Source organism: Astatotilapia calliptera, chromosome 7 (assembly GCF_900246225.1).
Source record: "Astatotilapia calliptera chromosome 7, fAstCal1.2, whole genome shotgun sequence".
In the NCBI taxonomy this organism is placed as follows: Eukaryota; Metazoa; Chordata; class Actinopteri; order Cichliformes; family Cichlidae; genus Astatotilapia; species Astatotilapia calliptera.
This window is the reverse complement of record NC_039308.1, coordinates 9,256,459-9,275,907: the sequence shown is the minus strand read 5'-3', so window position 1 is coordinate 9,275,907 and position 19,449 is coordinate 9,256,459. Positions and strand designations below refer to the sequence as shown.

Here is a 19,449-nt window from a genome sequence, read left to right as displayed (position 1 = left end):
GTTAAATTATTGTAACATTAACCACAGTATAGTTTAAGCCACAGGGGGAAACTGATTTAGCTTAGCTTAATAAAGAGTTAAAATAAACAATGCAGAAGCAGTGTGTGGGGAAAAATGCTGTTCATCTCAGTTTCTGTTTTACTAGGTTGTAAAATTAGAGTATTTTTTTATTAGCTTCTTCTATGTAAAACCTTTATAACTGATAGTCGGTGTAATTAGGAAATGTGATGTTTTTCCTGTAGAAGCTATAAAAGTCGCACTACAAAATCTCACAAACCCCCTGATTCCAAAGATTCTGGGACTATCTATAAGCTGTAAATAAAAAAACACAATACAATGATTTTTCAAATCTTACTAATCCATATTTTATTCACAAAAACAAACATTAGAAAAATATTGTAATATTCAGACTCTAATCTGAGTTTGACGGCAGCAACAAGTTGTTGGGAGAGGCTGAGGAAAATGCTGTGAAAGATATCGCCACTTGCTGATCATTTTTGAATTACTGTCTGATGAATACCTGTGATGGCTTTTTGTTGCGGGGGGGAAAAAGGACATAAAATGGCCACTGTACATAAATCTTTTTATTTATTTTCTCTCTCCAGTCTCCGTTTGACGGCTCTCGGCTGGTCTTCCCTCCCGGCCTCGCCTCCTTAGTAGTGGCGGTCTTCTACATGTCCATCCATTGCGTGCTCCCAGACATCCTCGGAGTATGCGTGTTTGTCGGTGGGCTGGGCGGCTACGTCGTATACGATATGATCCACTACTACCTTCACTATGGCTCTCCGAAGAAAGGCTCATATCTGTACAGCCTGAAGGCCTACCACGTCAAACACCACTTCGAGCACCAGAGATCAGGTGAGGATTACATTTGCTAACGGCCTTAGAAGAAATATGGTTTTGTTTTTTCTTTCTTTTTCTGATGGGGATCTTTATTTTTCTCACCAGGTTTCGGGATCACCACCACATTCTGGGACCACCCCTTCAACACAACCATCCCTGATGAAAAATTCTGACATGGAAACGGCTCCCCCGAAGGGCCACAGGACTTGTCAACCACCCTCTTTTAGCCCCCAGCCTGCCTTCTCCAACCATCCCAACTCCTTATTTACATCTCTGCAGCCATATAACTTCCACAGACTAGGAGGAACTTCAGGGCCACTGCATCCAGTCCATTAATACTCTGTGTAACACATTAACCAGCACCACAATATTACCTTAAGCTCAGTCACCTGGGTGTGTGTCAACCTGCCTGCACTATTTACTCACTGTGATCATTTCCACTAAGATGTGAGGGCTTTCAGTGCCATTTTTTCCTTCTACTTCTTCTTCTGTTTTCATTTAAGAAATCTGCCCCCTGTGCTTTACCAACACCAACCTATCACCTGATCACCACTCAGAATGTCGCCGCATACAGCTGGGAGGGGGCCGTGGAGAGAAAAATCTCTTTTGTGATGCATGTGGTCAATTTGAATTAGATTTAATCTTTTAGTCTAAAATCATACAGGGGGACAACTGTGATTAAAATTACTAATCTGACAGCACAATGCTCACACAGCTCACAAACGCACACTGTTCAAGAGGTAACAGGAAGTGATAGATGGTAGGTGAATGTTGAAGACGGGTGGAGCGGAGGGGGTGAGAGATGATTAGAAAGAGTGCATGTGAGAGAGAAAGTGTGACAGAGATTGAGAGAGAGTACGCTAACTATTTAATCTACTGAGGAAAAAGGCTTCTTCCCGCCTTCGCATCATCTACAGCTTACATATTCCTCGTCACTGTCACTTTTCTCTGCTACGCTGCTATAAACTGTTGCGCTGCTAACAAATCACAAAAGTTCCCTCCACCACATTTGGGTTCGCTTGATTTAAGAAGCAGCCGTGCCTGGAAAACCTTCAGTTTCACATTTGTTTTTGCTGAGATACGTTTAACTTATTATCACCAAATCTGCAGGAGTGAGTTTATACTGTAGGAGGCTAATTCCATGTACTGTTAATGTGATGTAAAAGCAGAGTTCAGAATGTCTGAAACCCCTGTGGAGATATATTTTTGCAAGTCTGTAATATTTCCATCTTTTTATTTTTTTCCTCATTAATAATTCAACAAAGATGTAAAAATAATATTTTGTATGAAGCTTTGTACAGTAGAGGAGATTCTTTAATCGCACAGTCTTCATTTTGTCAGGTTGACTATATGTTAGAGAGTGAGTGTGGTTGTCAGGGTGACAGGGGACAAATCTGAAGGCATGAAGCCAGGCTGTCTGATTTCCTGCTGTGGGGATCTTGGGGTCAAAGGTCACAGATTTTTGGAAGTGTTATTTTCTAAAAGTAATCTTGACATAGAGATTACTTCCTTTTAAAGGGGACCTATAATGCAACTTCTAACACCATGTTTCAAGTGTAGCTTGGCATGACTCACACGTCAAACTAATGCTTATTTACATTATACTAACAAACCATCTTAGCTCTCTTATCCCCTCCTCTTAAAGCCAACTTTCTTCTGATTGGATGCCTCTCAGAGCTGTGTTCCTTAGTTGACTATATATAAGGGATATCTGCTCTCTATGACATCATACAGAGCCAGGAGTAAAGGAAAGCTATCTGAAACTTGAATGTTTAGGGTAGTTTGAAGCCTGAGCTTCTGTCTCATGGATCACTTGCACATGGGTACGAACCTCTGTAACGGCACAAATATTACAGAAAATTAGGAAAAGCATAATAGGACGACTTTAAAGTCGGTGGTTTATTTTGGCCCTGCAGACCCTCCCTAGGATGACGATAAATCAACAAATCTGACTTTACAGCAGGAAGTCTTGACACTGACTGGTGGATCCGCAAAATGTCTCCTGAAAAATGCCCGACAACGCCGATAAGTGAAGTAGAACAAACTTAATTCGCACTCTTTACATGAATAACTGAAGAACAGTAAGAACATACTGCTGCTGCAGGAAATTTATTTTTTATCTACTTTTCTAGCTTGAATAAATACTTCCACTTATAAAAGTGTACATACAGCTGTATGTAATCTAATCCATCTGAGTTTTAACCATTCAAGAAGATTTGTAATGCAGAACCTTAACACCATTTATACTCCTCTTTTTTTAAAAATAAATAAATAATTGTTTCATTTATTTTTATACAAATTCTCTGCAGCAATAACAGTGAAGTGTAAACCTAAAGAGGGCTGAGGGACCCCAAAATGTTTCCACTATGACGAGATGAGTGGATTTATTAACTGATTTAGCACCAAAATGTGTCATTGTCTACAAATATCTGTTGATCTTTAGCTGTGATTATGATGATTATGAATGTTCAAGACTTTGTGCAGAAAGCATTAACTCATCAAAAAGAACCTAAAGAATGTTTTTAATGTCTGTTATGCTGATGGTTCTAATAATAATGATAAGACATGATGCTGCTAGGCAAAGTGAAATGATTCCACTTTTTGGAGTTAAATTTAAAAAAAAAAAAAACCGATCTTATTTATGTATATTTATATGGTAAGAATGGAAAAACAGCAAATATGATTCTAACTTGTGAAATTTTTCTCTTGTGCTAAATTTTGCAGCAAAAAAAAAAATTCCTAAATTTGTTTACTTTCATGTCTTAACTTTTGTTTTGGAATTTTTAAGTCCATGCAAATGCAAAGGTATTTGTAAATAAATATCTGTATATTTCTGATGTTGGCCTGTCCAGTTTTTTATTTTTATTCGCTGATTGTGGTGGCTTCCATTCTGCAACCGTGATGCGTGATGATGGATGATGACTTTAAATTACATTGTAAGAGATGAAGGGTGGAGTATTTGAATCTTTTAATCTTATATTTTAAAAACTGAGGTGTTGCTTTTGCCTCTGAATGTAGAGATGTTTTGGGGGGGTTCAAAAGACTTTCAATGTGACGTGGTTGTTCATGTCAGCGGTCACAGTAAAATATCTGGATCCCTTTGAGCTAAAAGAAAAGCAAAAGTAACTCAAAGTCCTTACAGCCAAGGTTTGCAGGCGAGCATCTCCGAATGCACAACACATCAAGCCCTGAAGCAGAACAGCACGCAGTCTTTCTGTTCCTCCGGTCAGCTGTGAACAGGAAACTGTGGTTGTAATTCAGAGGCTCACAAAAGCTGTACACCAAAAGGGTGAAAAAACTTTGCGCTGTGTGATGAGTCACGATTTCTATTGCAACACTTTCAGACACAAATTCGGACAGAATGTGGCGTTAACAACATGAAAAAACGGATCCTTTCTGTCTTAAAGTTTTAGGGTGGTGGTGTAGTAATGTTTTTTTGGTACACTTTGGGGCCAAACAACTTCCTATAAATTATTTAATCATCTAGTTTAATCATTAAGCAACTACTTTTCTGAACACGATAAGCAGTTCACTGCACTCAAATGGCCTCGACAGTCAACATACATCAATCAAACAGAGCACCTTAAAGACATGGTGGAACAGGAGGTTCACATTAGGGGTGTGAAACCAACAAATCTGCAGCGACCGTGTGATCATCATGCCTTAGTTGTTATATACCAGGAAGACTGAAGAAAAAGGCATCCAATCTAATACTGTCAGTGTGTACCTAATAAAATGACCGTGTATTCACTGCATGTGTGGATTAATTTGAACACAAGAAGCAGGGTGTGCAGGGTTATTTCTGCCCTAATTTATTTATTTTTTTAAAAAAAGGTGTTTTATGAAAGAAAACAGATACTCGACAGCAGCTCACAGTTCATGGTTGTGTCCTGTGCACTGAGGCTCTCAGGAACATGTACACTCTAAACAGGTTGCCCATCTGTCACAGGGACAGTCACGCCAATATAAGCCATAATTATTAACACTTACGGACTGTTTGCACCATGTTATAACCTAATAACAATCTAATTCGAGTAGCATCGTTGTGCGTAAGCAGCTTTTTATTGTTTGTTTGATCAGTGGAGATCATTTTAACTAATCTTTGCTACTCTGTAGCTATTGGTTACCGATTAATCTGCTGATAATCTCTTCCCTGTTTTACAAGAACACCATTAGTAAAATGCAGGTAGCCCCAGTCCACCGCTGCAATCACAATATTTCACAGAATACAATTTCCATTTGAAGGATGAGAGAGTAGCTTTTGACCTCAAAATGAAGCCTTCAGTCTTAATGTTTCCTTAGTTAGACTTTCACTTTCACCTCATTGATCTGGGGTCTTGACTAAAGGCTGGTTTGCCAACTTAGATCACTTAATCTCTGGTTTTCCTTCCACAGAGTCTTTTAACCTGTCTCCCTCCCCTCGCCCACAAGTGGCAGCAGGTGGCTCGCCCTCCCTGAGCCTGATTCTGGGAGGTTTCTTCCTGTTAAAAAGGACTTTTTCCTTCCCACTTACCCCAATGCTAAAGTGATTGTTGGGGTTCTCTGTATCATTGCAGGGTCTTTACCTTGCAATATAAAGCACCTGGAGGTGACTGCTGTTGTGATTTGGCGCTATACTGAATTGAATTGACTGATCCAGGTTGAGAGAATCTGATTGGCTCCAAATTTGCATTAAAACCTTACCCACGCATGCTCTGTGTCTTCAATGTTATGGTTCTGGTGTTGTAGGAGGACAACAACAAAATCTTTGTGTCAGCAGCCTACTGTGTACACTTCTGTGTGCCTCGTGTTTCTGTTGCATAAGATCCTGTTTCTGTGTTTTCACAGATTTACTCACGCATTTCTTTTTCAAGACTTTATTCTTTGGAATATTCAAAGCCAGCGCTATAGGTTAGCTTCAACCCCCAAACCGTCTGAACATCTGTAGGTTTGTCTGTTTTTAACACAGCAGAAGAGGTGCAGTAGGACCCTGGGGTGCGGCTGCAGCAGTGTAACAGTGAGCAGACAGGAGGGAGGAGCCTGAATAGAAACCAAACAACCCTCCACACCCTGTGGCCTCTGGGAAGTTTCTCCGCATTCCTGCAATAGATTCAGACACACACACCTAAAAATTAATAGACAGGAAGCTGGAAGGAACCTGAAGCTGAGGCTGGGTAAGTGTGTGCAAGGCTGAGAGTGTGCTGCTCTTTTTCACAACAGCTCATCAGTTGTTGCCTTCATGTCCACTGTTGTGTGTGTGTGTGTGTGTGTTTGTGTGTGTGCTGAAACAGGAGTTTGGAGGGGCTACTGCTTTAGGACTGGAGACCAGAACCTCATCATCCCCGCCCTGCCAGGTGCTGTATTTTCCTGACTCATCCTCTGTTTTACCGCTGAATGCTCCTCTGTCACTTTCCCCGCCTGCACAAACATAACTCAGTCACAGGAAGTGCTCTACTGCTTTCAGTTACGTCCTCACTAAGCGTATCTCTTGGTCAGTGTGTGTTCAAGTGCAGATACAGTGAAAATAGAAGAAGCTATTTTTCTTTAAACGTTGTTAGAGCTGATATAACCACAGCTTCCACCCAAGAAACTGCAGCATTTGTAGGAAGTTCGTATTTTAAGAGTTCACCAAGTAACTGAAATGACAGCCAAAGCATGCAGATGTCTGCAAAATGACGTGGTGAGCCTCACATGCAAATCTAAAACCTCCCTTGCTTGCCTGGTAGTTACCATAATGTAATAGCTGATGCATAAACATACGCTAGCAATAAATAAGCTGTTATATTATTGTACTCATGGTGTAAATAATGCGTTGTAAAAGGTCTCAGTGGAGTCACTTAATATGATAAATAACACGCCTCCATCTTGTCCTGCATTATAAAAACCGCTGCATTTAACTTTATTTATGCTACTTTTGAAGTATATGTTTAGTTAGATACTTTATTGATCACAGGAGGGAAGTAATGTGCTACAGCTGCAGGATGATATTTGTGTGCAGTCTCATGTCTCACAGGTATGTTCACCTGTCACAGAAACAAGAGTTATGATTCAGTTTTAAAGTGAATGGTAGGAATGATTTCCTGAAGCATTTGTCACTGTAGGGCTGGATCAGGTGACTCTGAATCCTCCCTTAGTTACACTGCAATAAGCCTAGGCTGCTGGGGCTTCTGGGGGTTTCCCATGATGCACTGAGTGTTTCTTCTTCACTCACCTTTTTTTTCTCCACGTATTATATGGGTATACACACACACTCTGCATTTAATCATTAGTTATTATTCATCTCTGGTTCTCTTCCACAGTATGCTTTTGGTCCTGTCTTCCTCCCCTTCTTCCTGTTAAAAGGGTGTTTTTCCTTCCCACTGTTGTGAATTTCCACTGTGTGTTCTGGCTTTCTCCCACTGTCCAGATATATGTATGGTGTTAATTATAATTCTAAAGTGCCCATGAATATGAGGTAAATAAAGTTCTGTATGTATGTGTGGTTAAATGTGACTTGTGTAGTCTCTAAAGTGTTTTGAGTGGTCAGTAAGGCTAGTCTGCTCACAGTGACAGTGTTAACACACAAGTATAGCTGAGGTTGATACAACTGTCATTAGTTGTGTGTGTATTTAGTCACCAATTAAATCTGAAAAATAACTTTTTGACCTTAAATGAAAAGTTGAGGATCAGTGTCTGTGAGCTGTCTATAGCTAACCACAGCCTTGTGATCTTTACAGGATGCACATGCTGAAACTTTAGCCTGCTGGCGGTTTTTGTTATACAGTCATTAGGCATTTATCCTCTGGGTACGGTTAATTTTGTGGCGATCACCATGATCAGTCTTCTTTACCTCTGGAGACCGTGAACAGTCTGTCACAGTTGTCACTGCTGACCCTTGAGCCACGAAGCTAGTGTGACTAAATAAGGGGAATAAGGTGGCGATGTTAGCACTGAGGGTAAGAGCACCAGTTAACATACCGTTTTATTGTCATTTGTGTCCAGTCTTATCATGAGTAAGGCAGGCGCTGATGAAGGTGGAGCTGGGGGCTGCGGTGATTCAGCCAAACAGCTGGAGGCTAAAGATGAAAAAGGAGGAAAGTTGCTGAGCAAACCGTCTGCTGGATCCGGCTGGACCAAAGTGAGCTGCCCCTGCTGCTTCTCAGAGCGGGTGGAGCCGCTGGTTCTGGTGAAGCTTGGCGGGAAAGTCGGCCCCGAGACGAAGCGCTGGCTCATCAAGGTGATTGGAGCTCCTCAGAAAGATGGAGGTGAGGGCTCAGATATCAGCAACAGCACAGAGCTCACTTCAGTTTCTGCATCGATTGGAAACTCGCTTTCAAAGAAAAAGCATGCGGATCAAACATTTATGAGGATTTCTCTTGTGCCAGGAATGAACGTAATAGGAGAATCATTTCCAGGAAACATTGCTACTCTTTAAACATTTGATTGAATTTGCATTTCCAAGCTACATGTCAGATAAATGCATTTAAATGACTCCTATGAAAATGTCTGACATGGCTGCACAGAAAGCATATGCCAGCCATAAACCACATGTCATATCAGATAAACACACAGACACAAAGAAACTACTCTTTAAGATAATAATATTTATGTTCTTTCACTTTGTTATCATTGTTATGGCAACTAAAGATGTTTGGACGAATGGATAAAAACTGCTCTGTCCACGACTCTTTGCAGTGTTTTGTGTTGAAGCAATGCTATGCAAACTAGACAAACTCATCTCCACATAACACCTTACTGAAATTCTAGCAGGGACCACAAAGTTGGGAAAGGTTGGGGAAATCTGTATGAAAGGATGAACATTTGTGCTTTATGGTGCAGCGAGAAAAACCAGTTTTATTATTAGACAAGGATGGCCTGAGTAAGTACAAAGTGCAATTTCTAAATTCATTTATTAAAGGAAAAAAGTGGCCTTGTGTAAAAAGGAACTGCCCTCTAAACCCAGTAACTGGTTGTGCCACCTTTGGCAGCAAGAACTTCAACAGCATTTGCGATAAATCTTTCAGATTGGGACAAAAATTCCTTCAGCAATCTTCAAAAAGCCCCTTAAAGTTCTGCTTTTGTCTAATCAGTCCACAGAATATTTCCCTAAAATATTTGGGAATCATCAAGAGTTTTTTTTTTTTGGCAAATGTGAGACGAGCCTTTGTCTTCTTCGTGGTCAACACTAGCATGGATGCAATTTTTGCCAAGTCTCTTTCTTCTTGTTGAAACATGAACTCTGACCTTAACTGATTCAAGTGAGACCTGCAGTTCTTAAAATATTTGTATAGGGCTCTTATGTGACCTCCTGTGAGTCGTTGATGTGCTCTTGGAGTGATTTTGATTGGCTGGTCAATCCTGGGAAGGTTCACCGCTGTTCCACGTTTCTTATATCCGTGGTTCTCTGGAGTCCCAAAGCCTTAGAAATGACTCTGTAACCTAGGGGTAGGCAACTCCAGGCCTCGAGTGCCGGTGTCCTGCAGGTTTTAGATTGCACCCTGGGTTAACACACCTGAATCAAATGATTAGTTCATTACCAGGCCTCTGGAGAACTTCAAGAAATGCTGAGTAGTCATTTAGCCCTTTAAATCAGCTGTGTTGGATCAAAGACACATCTAAAACCTCCAGGACACCGGCACTCGAGGCCTGGAGTTGCCTACCCCTGCTGTAACCCTTTCCAGTGCCATTGTTTTTCAGTTATTTATTTAGATCGTTGCATGATGCGTTGCTTTTTTAGATCTTTTAGCTCCTTCACTTTGTCAGACAGGTTCTATTTAAATTATTTCTTGATTCGACAGGTCTGGCAGGCCTGGGCGTGGCTAGCGAAAGTGTACTCAATGTTAGGTTTTGTATTGTTGATTGTCATTTATGCTTAGAAATATTTAACCATATATGCTTAGAGGTGTATAATCAATTGTGTAGTGATAGGATGTGTGATCTTTAGCAGGCTGCAAAGGCTTGGTGTGTATTCCACACTGGAATGCACACCTACATCCTGGGAGCATGGGAAGAGGTCGTACCTTGTCTTATTGTTTTATGGCAGGATAAACGTGGCTTTATCTGTTTTAGGCCAAGTGCCTTTTGTTTAGATGAACTGTTGGACTTCCAGACCAGCAGGTTTAGGGAAGTTATTTATGGGGTCACACTCTGACCCCACACACACACACACACACACACACACACACACACACACACACACACACACACACACACACACAGGCAAGGTACTCTTTGTTTGTATGTAGACGTCATATGTTAATGAACCTATGCATATTCATGTAACCTCAATAAAAGAGCAGTGTTACGGGGGAGCGGACGAGAGCAACTGGGGTCAAGCGAAGGAACGGCGTTTGTCCGGTTCTCTCCCGTGCACGAGAAACATGAAGAACTTTGCCTACTTCGTGTCTTGCTTGCTGTGTAATTATATTGTCTTCAACGTTCCAGCGAATAGGTTCAAGCTACAAATATATCACTTGGCTTTCCAAGAAATGGGGTTAATCACAGATGATTTGTGATTTACTTTTTTAAAATAGATTTTTTAGATTTTTTTTCTATTAATAAATAAAATCATAATTTAAAAAGTGCATTTTTTATTGACTCAGGTTATCTTAATGATCTGAAATATGTAAATGTGACAAATATGGAAAAATTAAGCTATCAGGATGGGGAGGAGATGCTTCTTCGCAGCACTGCACGTGTTTTAGACTGAATTGATTCTCTCATTCCTGAGTGTAAGGATGTTTAAGGTTTTTCAGCTCTTTGTCCCCGTTTAACCATTGCTTCACTGTGAACAGGTGCTGCATTACTGGCCCACCCGGGTGAGGACGCCAGCGGTGATATCATCGTGGTCTCGGCCCCCCGCTGCACGTTACTACGAGCCGCTGAAGAGTTGGGTCTTTGTAAGACTTACCGCAGCGGGGACATGGAGGCCTTCTCCTACAATGACAGAGACAACTTTAAAGATTCAGGTGCAGTGGAGCAGCTTTGGGGGAGCACACTTTACATGGTTAAACAAGACATTAGGAAGTACCCTGTAGAGCTTAGGGAGACTTATTAGAGCACTGTATCCAAGAACGATTTAGGAATATCCACAATTATTTATTTTGCATGAATTTCCTCTCTAATAGTAGCTTCCTAAAAATAATAAAATGACTTGCACAAACACTCTGGCAGGTGTTCACAGTACAAAGTCCAGTCTGTGTTCTTTCATTACTCGTGTGGGTTCAAAGAGCATTCGAACAGTTGAGTGAGCTTCTTACTACTGTGCTCAATTTGAGCTCCTTATTTTTCTTCGTGGATTCCACTACAGTAGCTTTGCATGATGCACAGCTCAAAATAATCCTCATTTGTCTGCTGTTGCGTCTTGATGTAGCTCTTTCACTTCAGCAAGCAGTTTCAGTTCCTCAGTTTGACAAAGCTGTAACAGATGACAGAAAGTCAGGAAAAGCATCATGGGTAAACGTTGAAGCGATTCCGACTGATTTTTGAGTATGCTGATTCAAAGGATGATAATGGAAAAACATTCACCAGTCTACTTGAACCAACTGAACCATTAGAAAACACTTTATTGTGAAAAGGCCAGCTAATGCATTTTTTGGATGTTTTAGCATGACAGCGAGGGTCATCTGATGTTACAATCTGAGCTTGACCTTTTGCACAAATCTCCTGTATCTGCTTAGATTGATCTTTTATAATACCTTTAAAACTTTGTTAAACTGTGCACTCACGTATTGTACAAAATAAATGTGGGATTTCATTAAAATCTTCACTATTTGACCTTTAAATGCTTTCTGGGGTCAAGGAAAAAAAAGATTAATCTCTATGTGCGTTTGTTTAATGCATCTCTGTTCATGTGTGTGACAGATAACATGGAGGTGTTTCTCACGCTGGCGGAGCGACAGTACATAGTGAAGTATGAGCTGGATGGACTGCGGGTGCAGAGGGACCTGAGGATACCCGGCCTGCCTGAGAGCCGCATGCTGCAAAAAAGAGACAACATCTGTGAGTGTGGTTTGTGCTTTTGTCATGTTTTCAGTGTGAAGAAACAACATCCACGTGTGTGTTAGTAATTTTTCTTAAGTCATTTATCATCATGGTGCGTTTGCCAGGACCCCCTTCCAGCTGTGGGCTAATACAGCTGCAACCCTACAAAGGTTTATGGATTTTCAAGGCTTTCATGACTTAATTTGTGGCTGGTCTAATAATTAGTTTAGTTTGTAATTAGGGATGGGTATCGTTTAGGTTTTATCCGATACCGGTGCCAAACCGGTACTATTGAAACGGTGTTGGTGCTTAAACGGTGCTCAAACCGGTGCTTAAAGAATGGAGAACACAAAATTGGTCCAAAAACCTCTCATGTTCAGCTGTTTTTTTTGTAAAAATATAACAATGTTAGCCTTTTCTGCAGCTATGGGGCATATATGGTATCACTCTTGGCTGGAAGCAGTGCTTAAACAATGGAAAAAACACAAACTTTGTCCAAAAACCTCTCATGTTTAACTGTTTTCCACTTTTTCTTTGGTCATTTTAGCCTTTTTGGCCAGGGTGAAGGGAGTATCTGCCATTAAACAAGAAGACAGCCGCATGTAACTACGATGATGTTTGCTAGTTCACCTTACATGCATTAATGTAATAACGTGGTTAGCCTACTCAACGTAAATTACACACCAACAACATTAAGCTACTCACGCAGAGAAGAACGGCTGCTGCTGCATCATCATCCTCATCATTTCTGCTACACTGGCAGCCGCAGTAGATGTGCTCGGTGTGAGGTCTCGCAGCAAGCTATCAAATATGGCGCATTTTTTGGCTTTTAAAAAAAAAACGCTATGCGTCGCCAGGTGTTTCATCGGATTTGAGGTGTTACCTCCTTTGACAGTATCACAGTATCACCTTAAAGCACTTGTTGCAGGCTGCTGAGTTTACATATTTTGCTGTGAAGTACAGCCAGACTTTTGACCGCTTCACCTTGGGCATTTTTAATCTGTAGCTCTGCTCTAAAAGAACGTACGTACCTGGGCCCGCCTACTATCCTCAGAAACATAAAAAGATTGGCTAGAATTCAAAGTGTATGACATCTCAGGAAAAAAAAGCACCGAAATAAAGCATGTGCGCTGCTTTTCGGTCTGGTTACTACCGTTTATGTTACTACCGGTACGGATACCGGTACCCATCCCTATTTGTAATGAACATCACTTTTGCTTAGGACCTACTTTTAGCTGCGGCTTTATGTGCAGTTATTCTTCTTTGGTTTGTGGGACTGGCATATGAATGGCAAAGTTTCTCGCTGATCTGAACTGCTTCCCTCAGATGTGCTTATATGTACAGTTTAGGGATTATGATTATTTTTAAGTCTTCAAGTCATCCTGGGTTGAAGAGATTCGATGTGATGACACTGAGTGATGTTGCAGGGCAGAAGCTTTCCTCAGCCGGTGTTGTTGTGGACACGTTTCCCCTCCACAACCGAAAAAAACTGAAGGACCTCGGTGAAGCCTGGTACTCGGGAAATCAGCTGGCTCAGCCACTTGGTGGGTGGAAATACAACACACTGCTTTTAAGCTTGCGTGCAGTTTTGTTCATTCAAATAGCTGTAAAAATCTTACATTACATGCATTTGTCACTCCTGGAACGTATTAAGATTCATAATCGATGGCTGCGTGGATGTGCTCACACCAGATATTTCTGTCTAACTTATTAGATTCAGTCAATGACTATTTTGGAAGCGCTGTGGCGTTTTACTTCAGCTTCCTTGATTTCTACACCTGGTCTTTGCTCACACCTGCAATACTGGGCCTGGCCATCTCATACTTCTCAGGTAGGTGTGTGGATTTATCCACATATGGCCTTTATGATGTATTTGGCACTCAAAAACAACATGCTTATACAGTTGCTTGCAAAAGTATTCGGCCCCCTTGAACTTTCCCACATTTTGTCACATTACAGCCACAAGATGAATCAGTTTTATTGGAATTCCACGTGAAAGACCAATACAAAGTGGTGTACACGTGAGAAGTGGAACGAAAAGCATACATGATTCCAAACATTTTTTACAAATTCTCTAATTCTCTAATTATTACTTTATATAATGGGCCACTTATAATATATGATATATATTTGTTCTTTTTGAGTAATAGAGAAAAACTGTCCAAAATAAAGGACTTTATCTACTATAAAAGAGGTTTCTTCAGTTCTAAAATCAAATGGTGGAGAGTCAAAGCCCAGGTGGGCGTTGTCCCTTAAGAGGTTTGTTGACCTATTAATCATGTGACTTGACACTGGAGCCAAGGTGTGAAAAAAGGCATGAGTCATTAACAGCAGCGGTTTCGGGTGAAGTCGCTGTGAAACCGTGCATCACCCTGTCATGTTACCATTTGGTTTTAGAACTGAAGAAGCCTCTAAGATGAGCTGTGAAACGTCTTCACGAAACTTAAAGAAGTCCAGTTGCTTTCTTTTCAAGCTCCTTAGACAACCATGAGAACCTAACACAGACAAAACAGTTATGTATGCAGTTCCCACGGCCAGTAATTAAACACAAAGCACAGTGGCAGACCCTTTTTACTACATTTCTTTCTTCTGTTGGAAGTTTGTATTAATATTTAATAGAAACATGTCAAGATGAGAGTTTACTTTTTAAGAATTATTTCAGAAACCAGTTGTGGAAGTTTTATGGTGATTTTTATTAGTTGTTTTCATAAATTGTAGTTTTCAGGTAAGAAATATGCTGTTTTACCATATACAGTATAAAATACTGTGCTTCAAAGAAGAAAACACCTACACAGAATTGTCTTCTGTTCCTACCCTCATCCCCCTGAGCCTGATTCTGCCCGAGGTTACTTCCTGTTACTTCACTGTCACTGGAGTGACTCGAATTGACTTAAAATACAACTAATGCTCAAAGTAAATGTTTTCTGTAAGAAGAAGTGAACTTATATGAATTGGAAACAGTCTGAAGCAGGACTGTTGTTGGCTTTTTCCCACCTTTTCATTAAAGTCCTATCTTCTCCCACAAAGACCAGTGATTCCAGACTGATTAAATCCAGTTATTAAACATGAGATGCCCCGCTGTATGGATGTCACTGACAGGACACAAAACTCTTCCTGTCATCACAGGTGAGGTTAAGAAGGAAATGGTGGATTCGGTCTCGGGATCGAAGGTCATAATTAATGATGATGACTCAGGACCGATGATCAGCGGCCACATGCTTCAGGCGATGTTCAGCATGATCTGGTCCACGGTGTTCATGGAGCTGTGGAAACGCCGGAGCTCCTCGTTGTCGTACCGCTGGGGGACCATGAACCTCGCAGAGCGTTTTGCAGAGCCTCGGCCCAATTTCTACGGTGACCTCGGCGTAAACCCCGTTACAGGTCGCGTGGAGCCTCTTTTCCCTGAATGGAAGAGAGACCTGCGCATGGTGCTGGTGTCGGTCCCAGTTGTGGGGCTGTTTCTAGGTAGGTGCAGAAATGTTTTTTGCTCTATTTTCTCTGATTCTGCAAAGATTTAGCAGTAAAAGATGAAATGCCTGTCCCGCCTCCTCCTGCAGGGCTAGTGGTACTCGGTATGATGTGTTTCTACTGGGGGGAGGCCCAGGTGAAACAGCTACACAAAGACTGGAACTCCCTGCTGTCTCAGGCTTTGCTCTACATACCCTCAGTGCTTCACATCGTTTACACAAACATGCTAGGAAATGTTTACAGGAACGTGGCGCAGAGTCTGACTGAATATGGTGAGTGAGACTGAACTGCAAGGAGAATACAGACCCATGAGTTTGTTAATGCAGTGGAGATGTTTCTCATTTGAACCGTATGTGTGTTGGCAATTTTTAGGATAGAAATCCTGCACATTTAATGAAATGCTTTTACTGCGTCCCTCTAGAAAACCACAGAGAGGAGTCCGCCTTCGAGAACCATCTGACAGCCAAGATTTTGGTGGTTAGTTCCTGCTTTCCTCTCCTTTCGAACCATTATCTTATAAAGTACAGGGATTCCTCTTTGACAGGTTCTCCTTTCTTCCTTCAGTTCACCTTCTTCAACAATTTTGCCGTGCTCTTCCACATTGCCTTCTTCAAGCAGGATGTGCCCCTGCTTCGTAAGGTAACCTACGTCTTGGGCATTTTATGGTAGAAGCCAAAAGATTTCATTTAGAGTTTCTAACTCCGCCCACCTGTTTTGTAATAAAATCTTTCTGTTGAACATTATATATTCTGTACAGCTATTTCAGTGTCTGCTAAACAGACCCATTTAACTGTGTAAATAAACTGAAAGAGATAAGCAAGCTATAACTGCAAAAAAATGATTCTATATAGAAAGAAGGGCAGTGGTCCTAATATGAAGCTCTGGGGAACTCCTTTAGATAATCAGTGGAAAAGTGGAAGAAGTAAAGGGTGGCAGAATTATATTCCTTGTTTTACTTTCTTCAGCGCCTGGCGTCTTTGTTGATCGTGAGTCAGCTGGTTAACCAGGTGACAGAGGTGGTTATACCTTTCCTGGTGGACAGATTCATCAGCGCCCCCCACAGGACAGAGAGTGAAGATGACCCTAAGGAGGACAAATTCCGGAACCAGAGAACCCTGCCTGTTTTTCCTGTGAGGATATAGAAAACATTAGGCATGCACTGATAGGGTGAAATATTTAAAATATAATCTGGCCAATAGCAACTAAAAATATTTTTTCAGGCCAGTATCAGTGAATAAAGCCAATAAATACATTATAAAACACAGTTTGATTATAATACACTGAGAGTGATAGCTTCCTGTGGTGTCCCAGGGCCTGTTTGCAGAATATATAGAGCTCCTGGTGCAGTTTGGGTATTTGAGTCTTTTCTCCTGCGTGTATCCTCTGACGGCCGTGCTGCTGCTCATCAACAACATAACGGAGATCCGATCAGACGCCTATAAGATCTGCAACCTCTTCCGCAAGCCCTTCTCCCCTCCTGTGGCTAACATGGGCGTGTGGCAGGTCAGCAGGTCAGAACCTTTGTCACGCTCGTCCCGTTTATGAGCAAACAGTTCACGTTGTTGTCTCGTGTCCCAGGTTGCCTTCGAGGTCTTGAGTTTCGTCTCTGTTATTTCTAACTGCTGGTTGCTGCTGCTGTCGCCACGGTTACAAGAGCTGTGTCGCGAGGGCGGCCTGAGCAGCACGAACGTCCTGCTGTTGGCTGTTTTTGGGGAGGTAAGAAGAGAACTAAACAGCTAATCAAACACATTTCTGTGTATACCCCTGACATGTTTATCTTCGTGTGTTTTGCAGCACGTGCTGATCTTAATCAAGTTTATTATGGCAGCCCTGATTCCCGATGAACCCGACTGGATCAGGAAGAAGAGGGATCAAATGGAGTACACATCCATGCAGGCCCTGAAAGAACAGGTTAACGCCATCTCCACTGACTTCATTGTCTAGCATTTTGGTGCACTCCTTCATCCATATGACATAATTTCTTTGTTTTTCCCCCCTCAGAAGCTGCAACCTGAAGTGTCCTAACTGTGTTTCAAGGTTGATGAAATGGTTCTTGATGTCATTGGAGGCCACCATCTTTAGCGTTGTGTGGAACCCAGCAGGAGAAAAGTAGTGGATCTCCAGCGGGGCCCACGATGTTTACTGCTGTGCCCCTGTGTGATCCCAAAGTGTATCTGCAGCTCTTTTCTCACTGATTAAGCCAATGCTTCTGTGATGTGCACACTTTGAAATGCATCTTCATAATATCCGTGCAATTGAAACAGCAGCTAAATAGTTTATTAGACAGCAAAGGGAATGTAACTGTTACGCTGCAGGTGAAGGCCAAAGGTATTTTTTGCAGAAACCCTCTAAAATGTAATTAGAACTTTCGCCACAAGGTGGCAGCGTTTTATAAGAAAATTTTAGAGTAGTAGTCCAGCCCAACCAGCATCTTTAGCGTTGCTATCTTACAATTTGACTCCTGATTAATCTAATGTTTTTCTTTTTTTAAAGCATGGCCTGTGCTTTTCTAGTTACCAAAATAGGTGGGCAAGTAAGATAGTAACACAAATTCAGTGTGAATGTTGAGCTAACTCTCGCTTGAATAATTGGATGACACACTAACTCGCTGTACCATCTTGTGGTTCAAAGTGGTATTACAATTGAGCGCAGCGAAGCCTTAATTTCACTTTATTTGATATCTCTTCATCGTGATACATATACACAGGGATTTAAGTGGGCTGGATCAATCCAGCATATGCCATGGACTTGTAACATCATAGTCTGTTTACAGTTTTAATTGCTTTTTAAAGGTTTTACATTATTTTTAAATTGTTGTGTTTTTACAAATAGACTGTCCTACAGTAAAGCAGGTTTTTTTTTAAAAGGAAAATGTATAGAGCATTTACAATCAATATTTAAGAAAGGCCACTAGCAATTCTAAAGATGGGCAGTACACTTGGCAATATTTTTCATGGTTTTCTCTCTGGGGTCTTCTTCTTCTCACTGCTGCCACCTGGTGGTAAGATGCAGTTTGGGATTCATAGTTGGCGACTGTATCTTCAATGGAGTAAATATCAAAAACCAACAATTGTCCATGAAAAGTTAGCCTTTAAAGCTGCTTGAATCAATACTTTGAATACATGCTTGTCTACATCCATGATTTAAATGCTCATCCATGTTTACAGTCCTCTAAAGGCACAATTCTAAATAGATGCTAATGTCACTGTGTGCTTGCTGGATGTTTAAATTAACTTTACAAAGAAACATTTTTTGTGCCGACATCAAAAACTGATTTTTGCAGCTTTTAAAACCTCCAGCTTGAACTTACAGCTTGTATTTTTAGGAGCGATGACAGGTGAGTTTAGTGAGTATTGGAAGCGAAAAAGCAAAACACAGTGGTGTATTTTGCTAAATGTACTTTTATGCAAAGGACCAAATAATAGGAAATACTGTGGATACTCCCTTGAAGATACTGTCAACACGACAACTATAAAAGCTACTTTCAACTGTTTTCTTGTCATAAGGGATCACCACAGCAGCTGCCTTCACAGCTGATCTCACAGTTTTACACCAAATGCACTTCCTGACATTTAGCATGAGCTAAATACAGTAAACTGTGTACCAATGTTTGCACTGAAAGCAGTTAGGAGCAACCAAAGAATCGCTATGTGCTTTGCTTTTAGAAATGCATTATTTTTGTATGTGTGGGATTTTTACTTGCTTGTTGAAACCTTGTAGTCTCTATCACTATACGAGTGTTATTGCACTGTTCAGTGCAGATTAATCTGAGATATTATGAGAAATGTGCAGAACGTGAAGCCGCTAGGGGAAGCCCACCATGCCCTCTGCACATGCTGAACAGTGGTGTCTTGTTCTTAGATAAGTTATTGTATTATTTTTAGGCGTTAGTAGTCTTTTCAGCCACCAGGGGGCACCACACGTTTTTATTTTACTTGCATGCAGCTTTCCACAAGCCTGGTCCCTGCTGAAGGACTGATTCAGCAAAGGTGCTGATAGATGGTGAGAGTTTCTCAAGAGGCTTCAGGTGCACATGTACAATCCTGACACTAATCGTAGGCCTGTGTGTGTTTGTGTGAAGTGGTCACGAGTTAATGAAAAGAAACTTTTAGACAAGGATCGGAGTTTCAGCTCTGACCACAGCATTTGCTGGCTGTCTCAATAAACTGACAGAAGGAATTACTTGTTGTGAAGTTC

The 19,449-nt window shown here is 41.2% G+C and overlaps 2 protein-coding genes across 2 annotated transcripts in view; both read left to right on the top strand.

Annotated features, from left to right (window-relative positions):
• fa2h (fatty acid 2-hydroxylase) overlaps window positions 1-3,680 on the top strand; it is a 40,172-nt gene extending 36,492 nt beyond the window's left edge. The window contains exons 6-7 of the mRNA XM_026172931.1: window positions 606-858; window positions 949-3,680. Coding sequence (XP_026028716.1) covers window positions 606-858; window positions 949-1,016 — 321 coding nt within the window. The 3' untranslated portion in view covers window positions 1,017-3,680. The remainder of the gene's footprint in view (window positions 1-605; window positions 859-948) is intronic.
• Window positions 3,681-5,576: 1,896 nt separating this feature from the next.
• On the top strand, window positions 5,577-19,434 carry ano10b (anoctamin 10b). Its single transcript, XM_026172929.1, has 16 exons — window positions 5,577-5,996; window positions 6,114-6,176; window positions 7,804-8,066; window positions 10,596-10,769; window positions 11,665-11,802; window positions 13,212-13,328; window positions 13,499-13,615; window positions 14,911-15,249; window positions 15,342-15,524; window positions 15,674-15,729; window positions 15,817-15,891; window positions 16,218-16,382; window positions 16,564-16,755; window positions 16,831-16,968; window positions 17,047-17,163; window positions 17,254-19,434. Exons 3-16 carry the CDS (start codon window positions 7,811-7,813, stop codon window positions 17,275-17,277), a joined length of 2,091 nt encoding a protein of 696 aa, XP_026028714.1. The 5' UTR covers window positions 5,577-5,996; window positions 6,114-6,176; window positions 7,804-7,810; the 3' UTR covers window positions 17,278-19,434.
• Window positions 19,435-19,449: the final 15 nt, after the last annotated feature.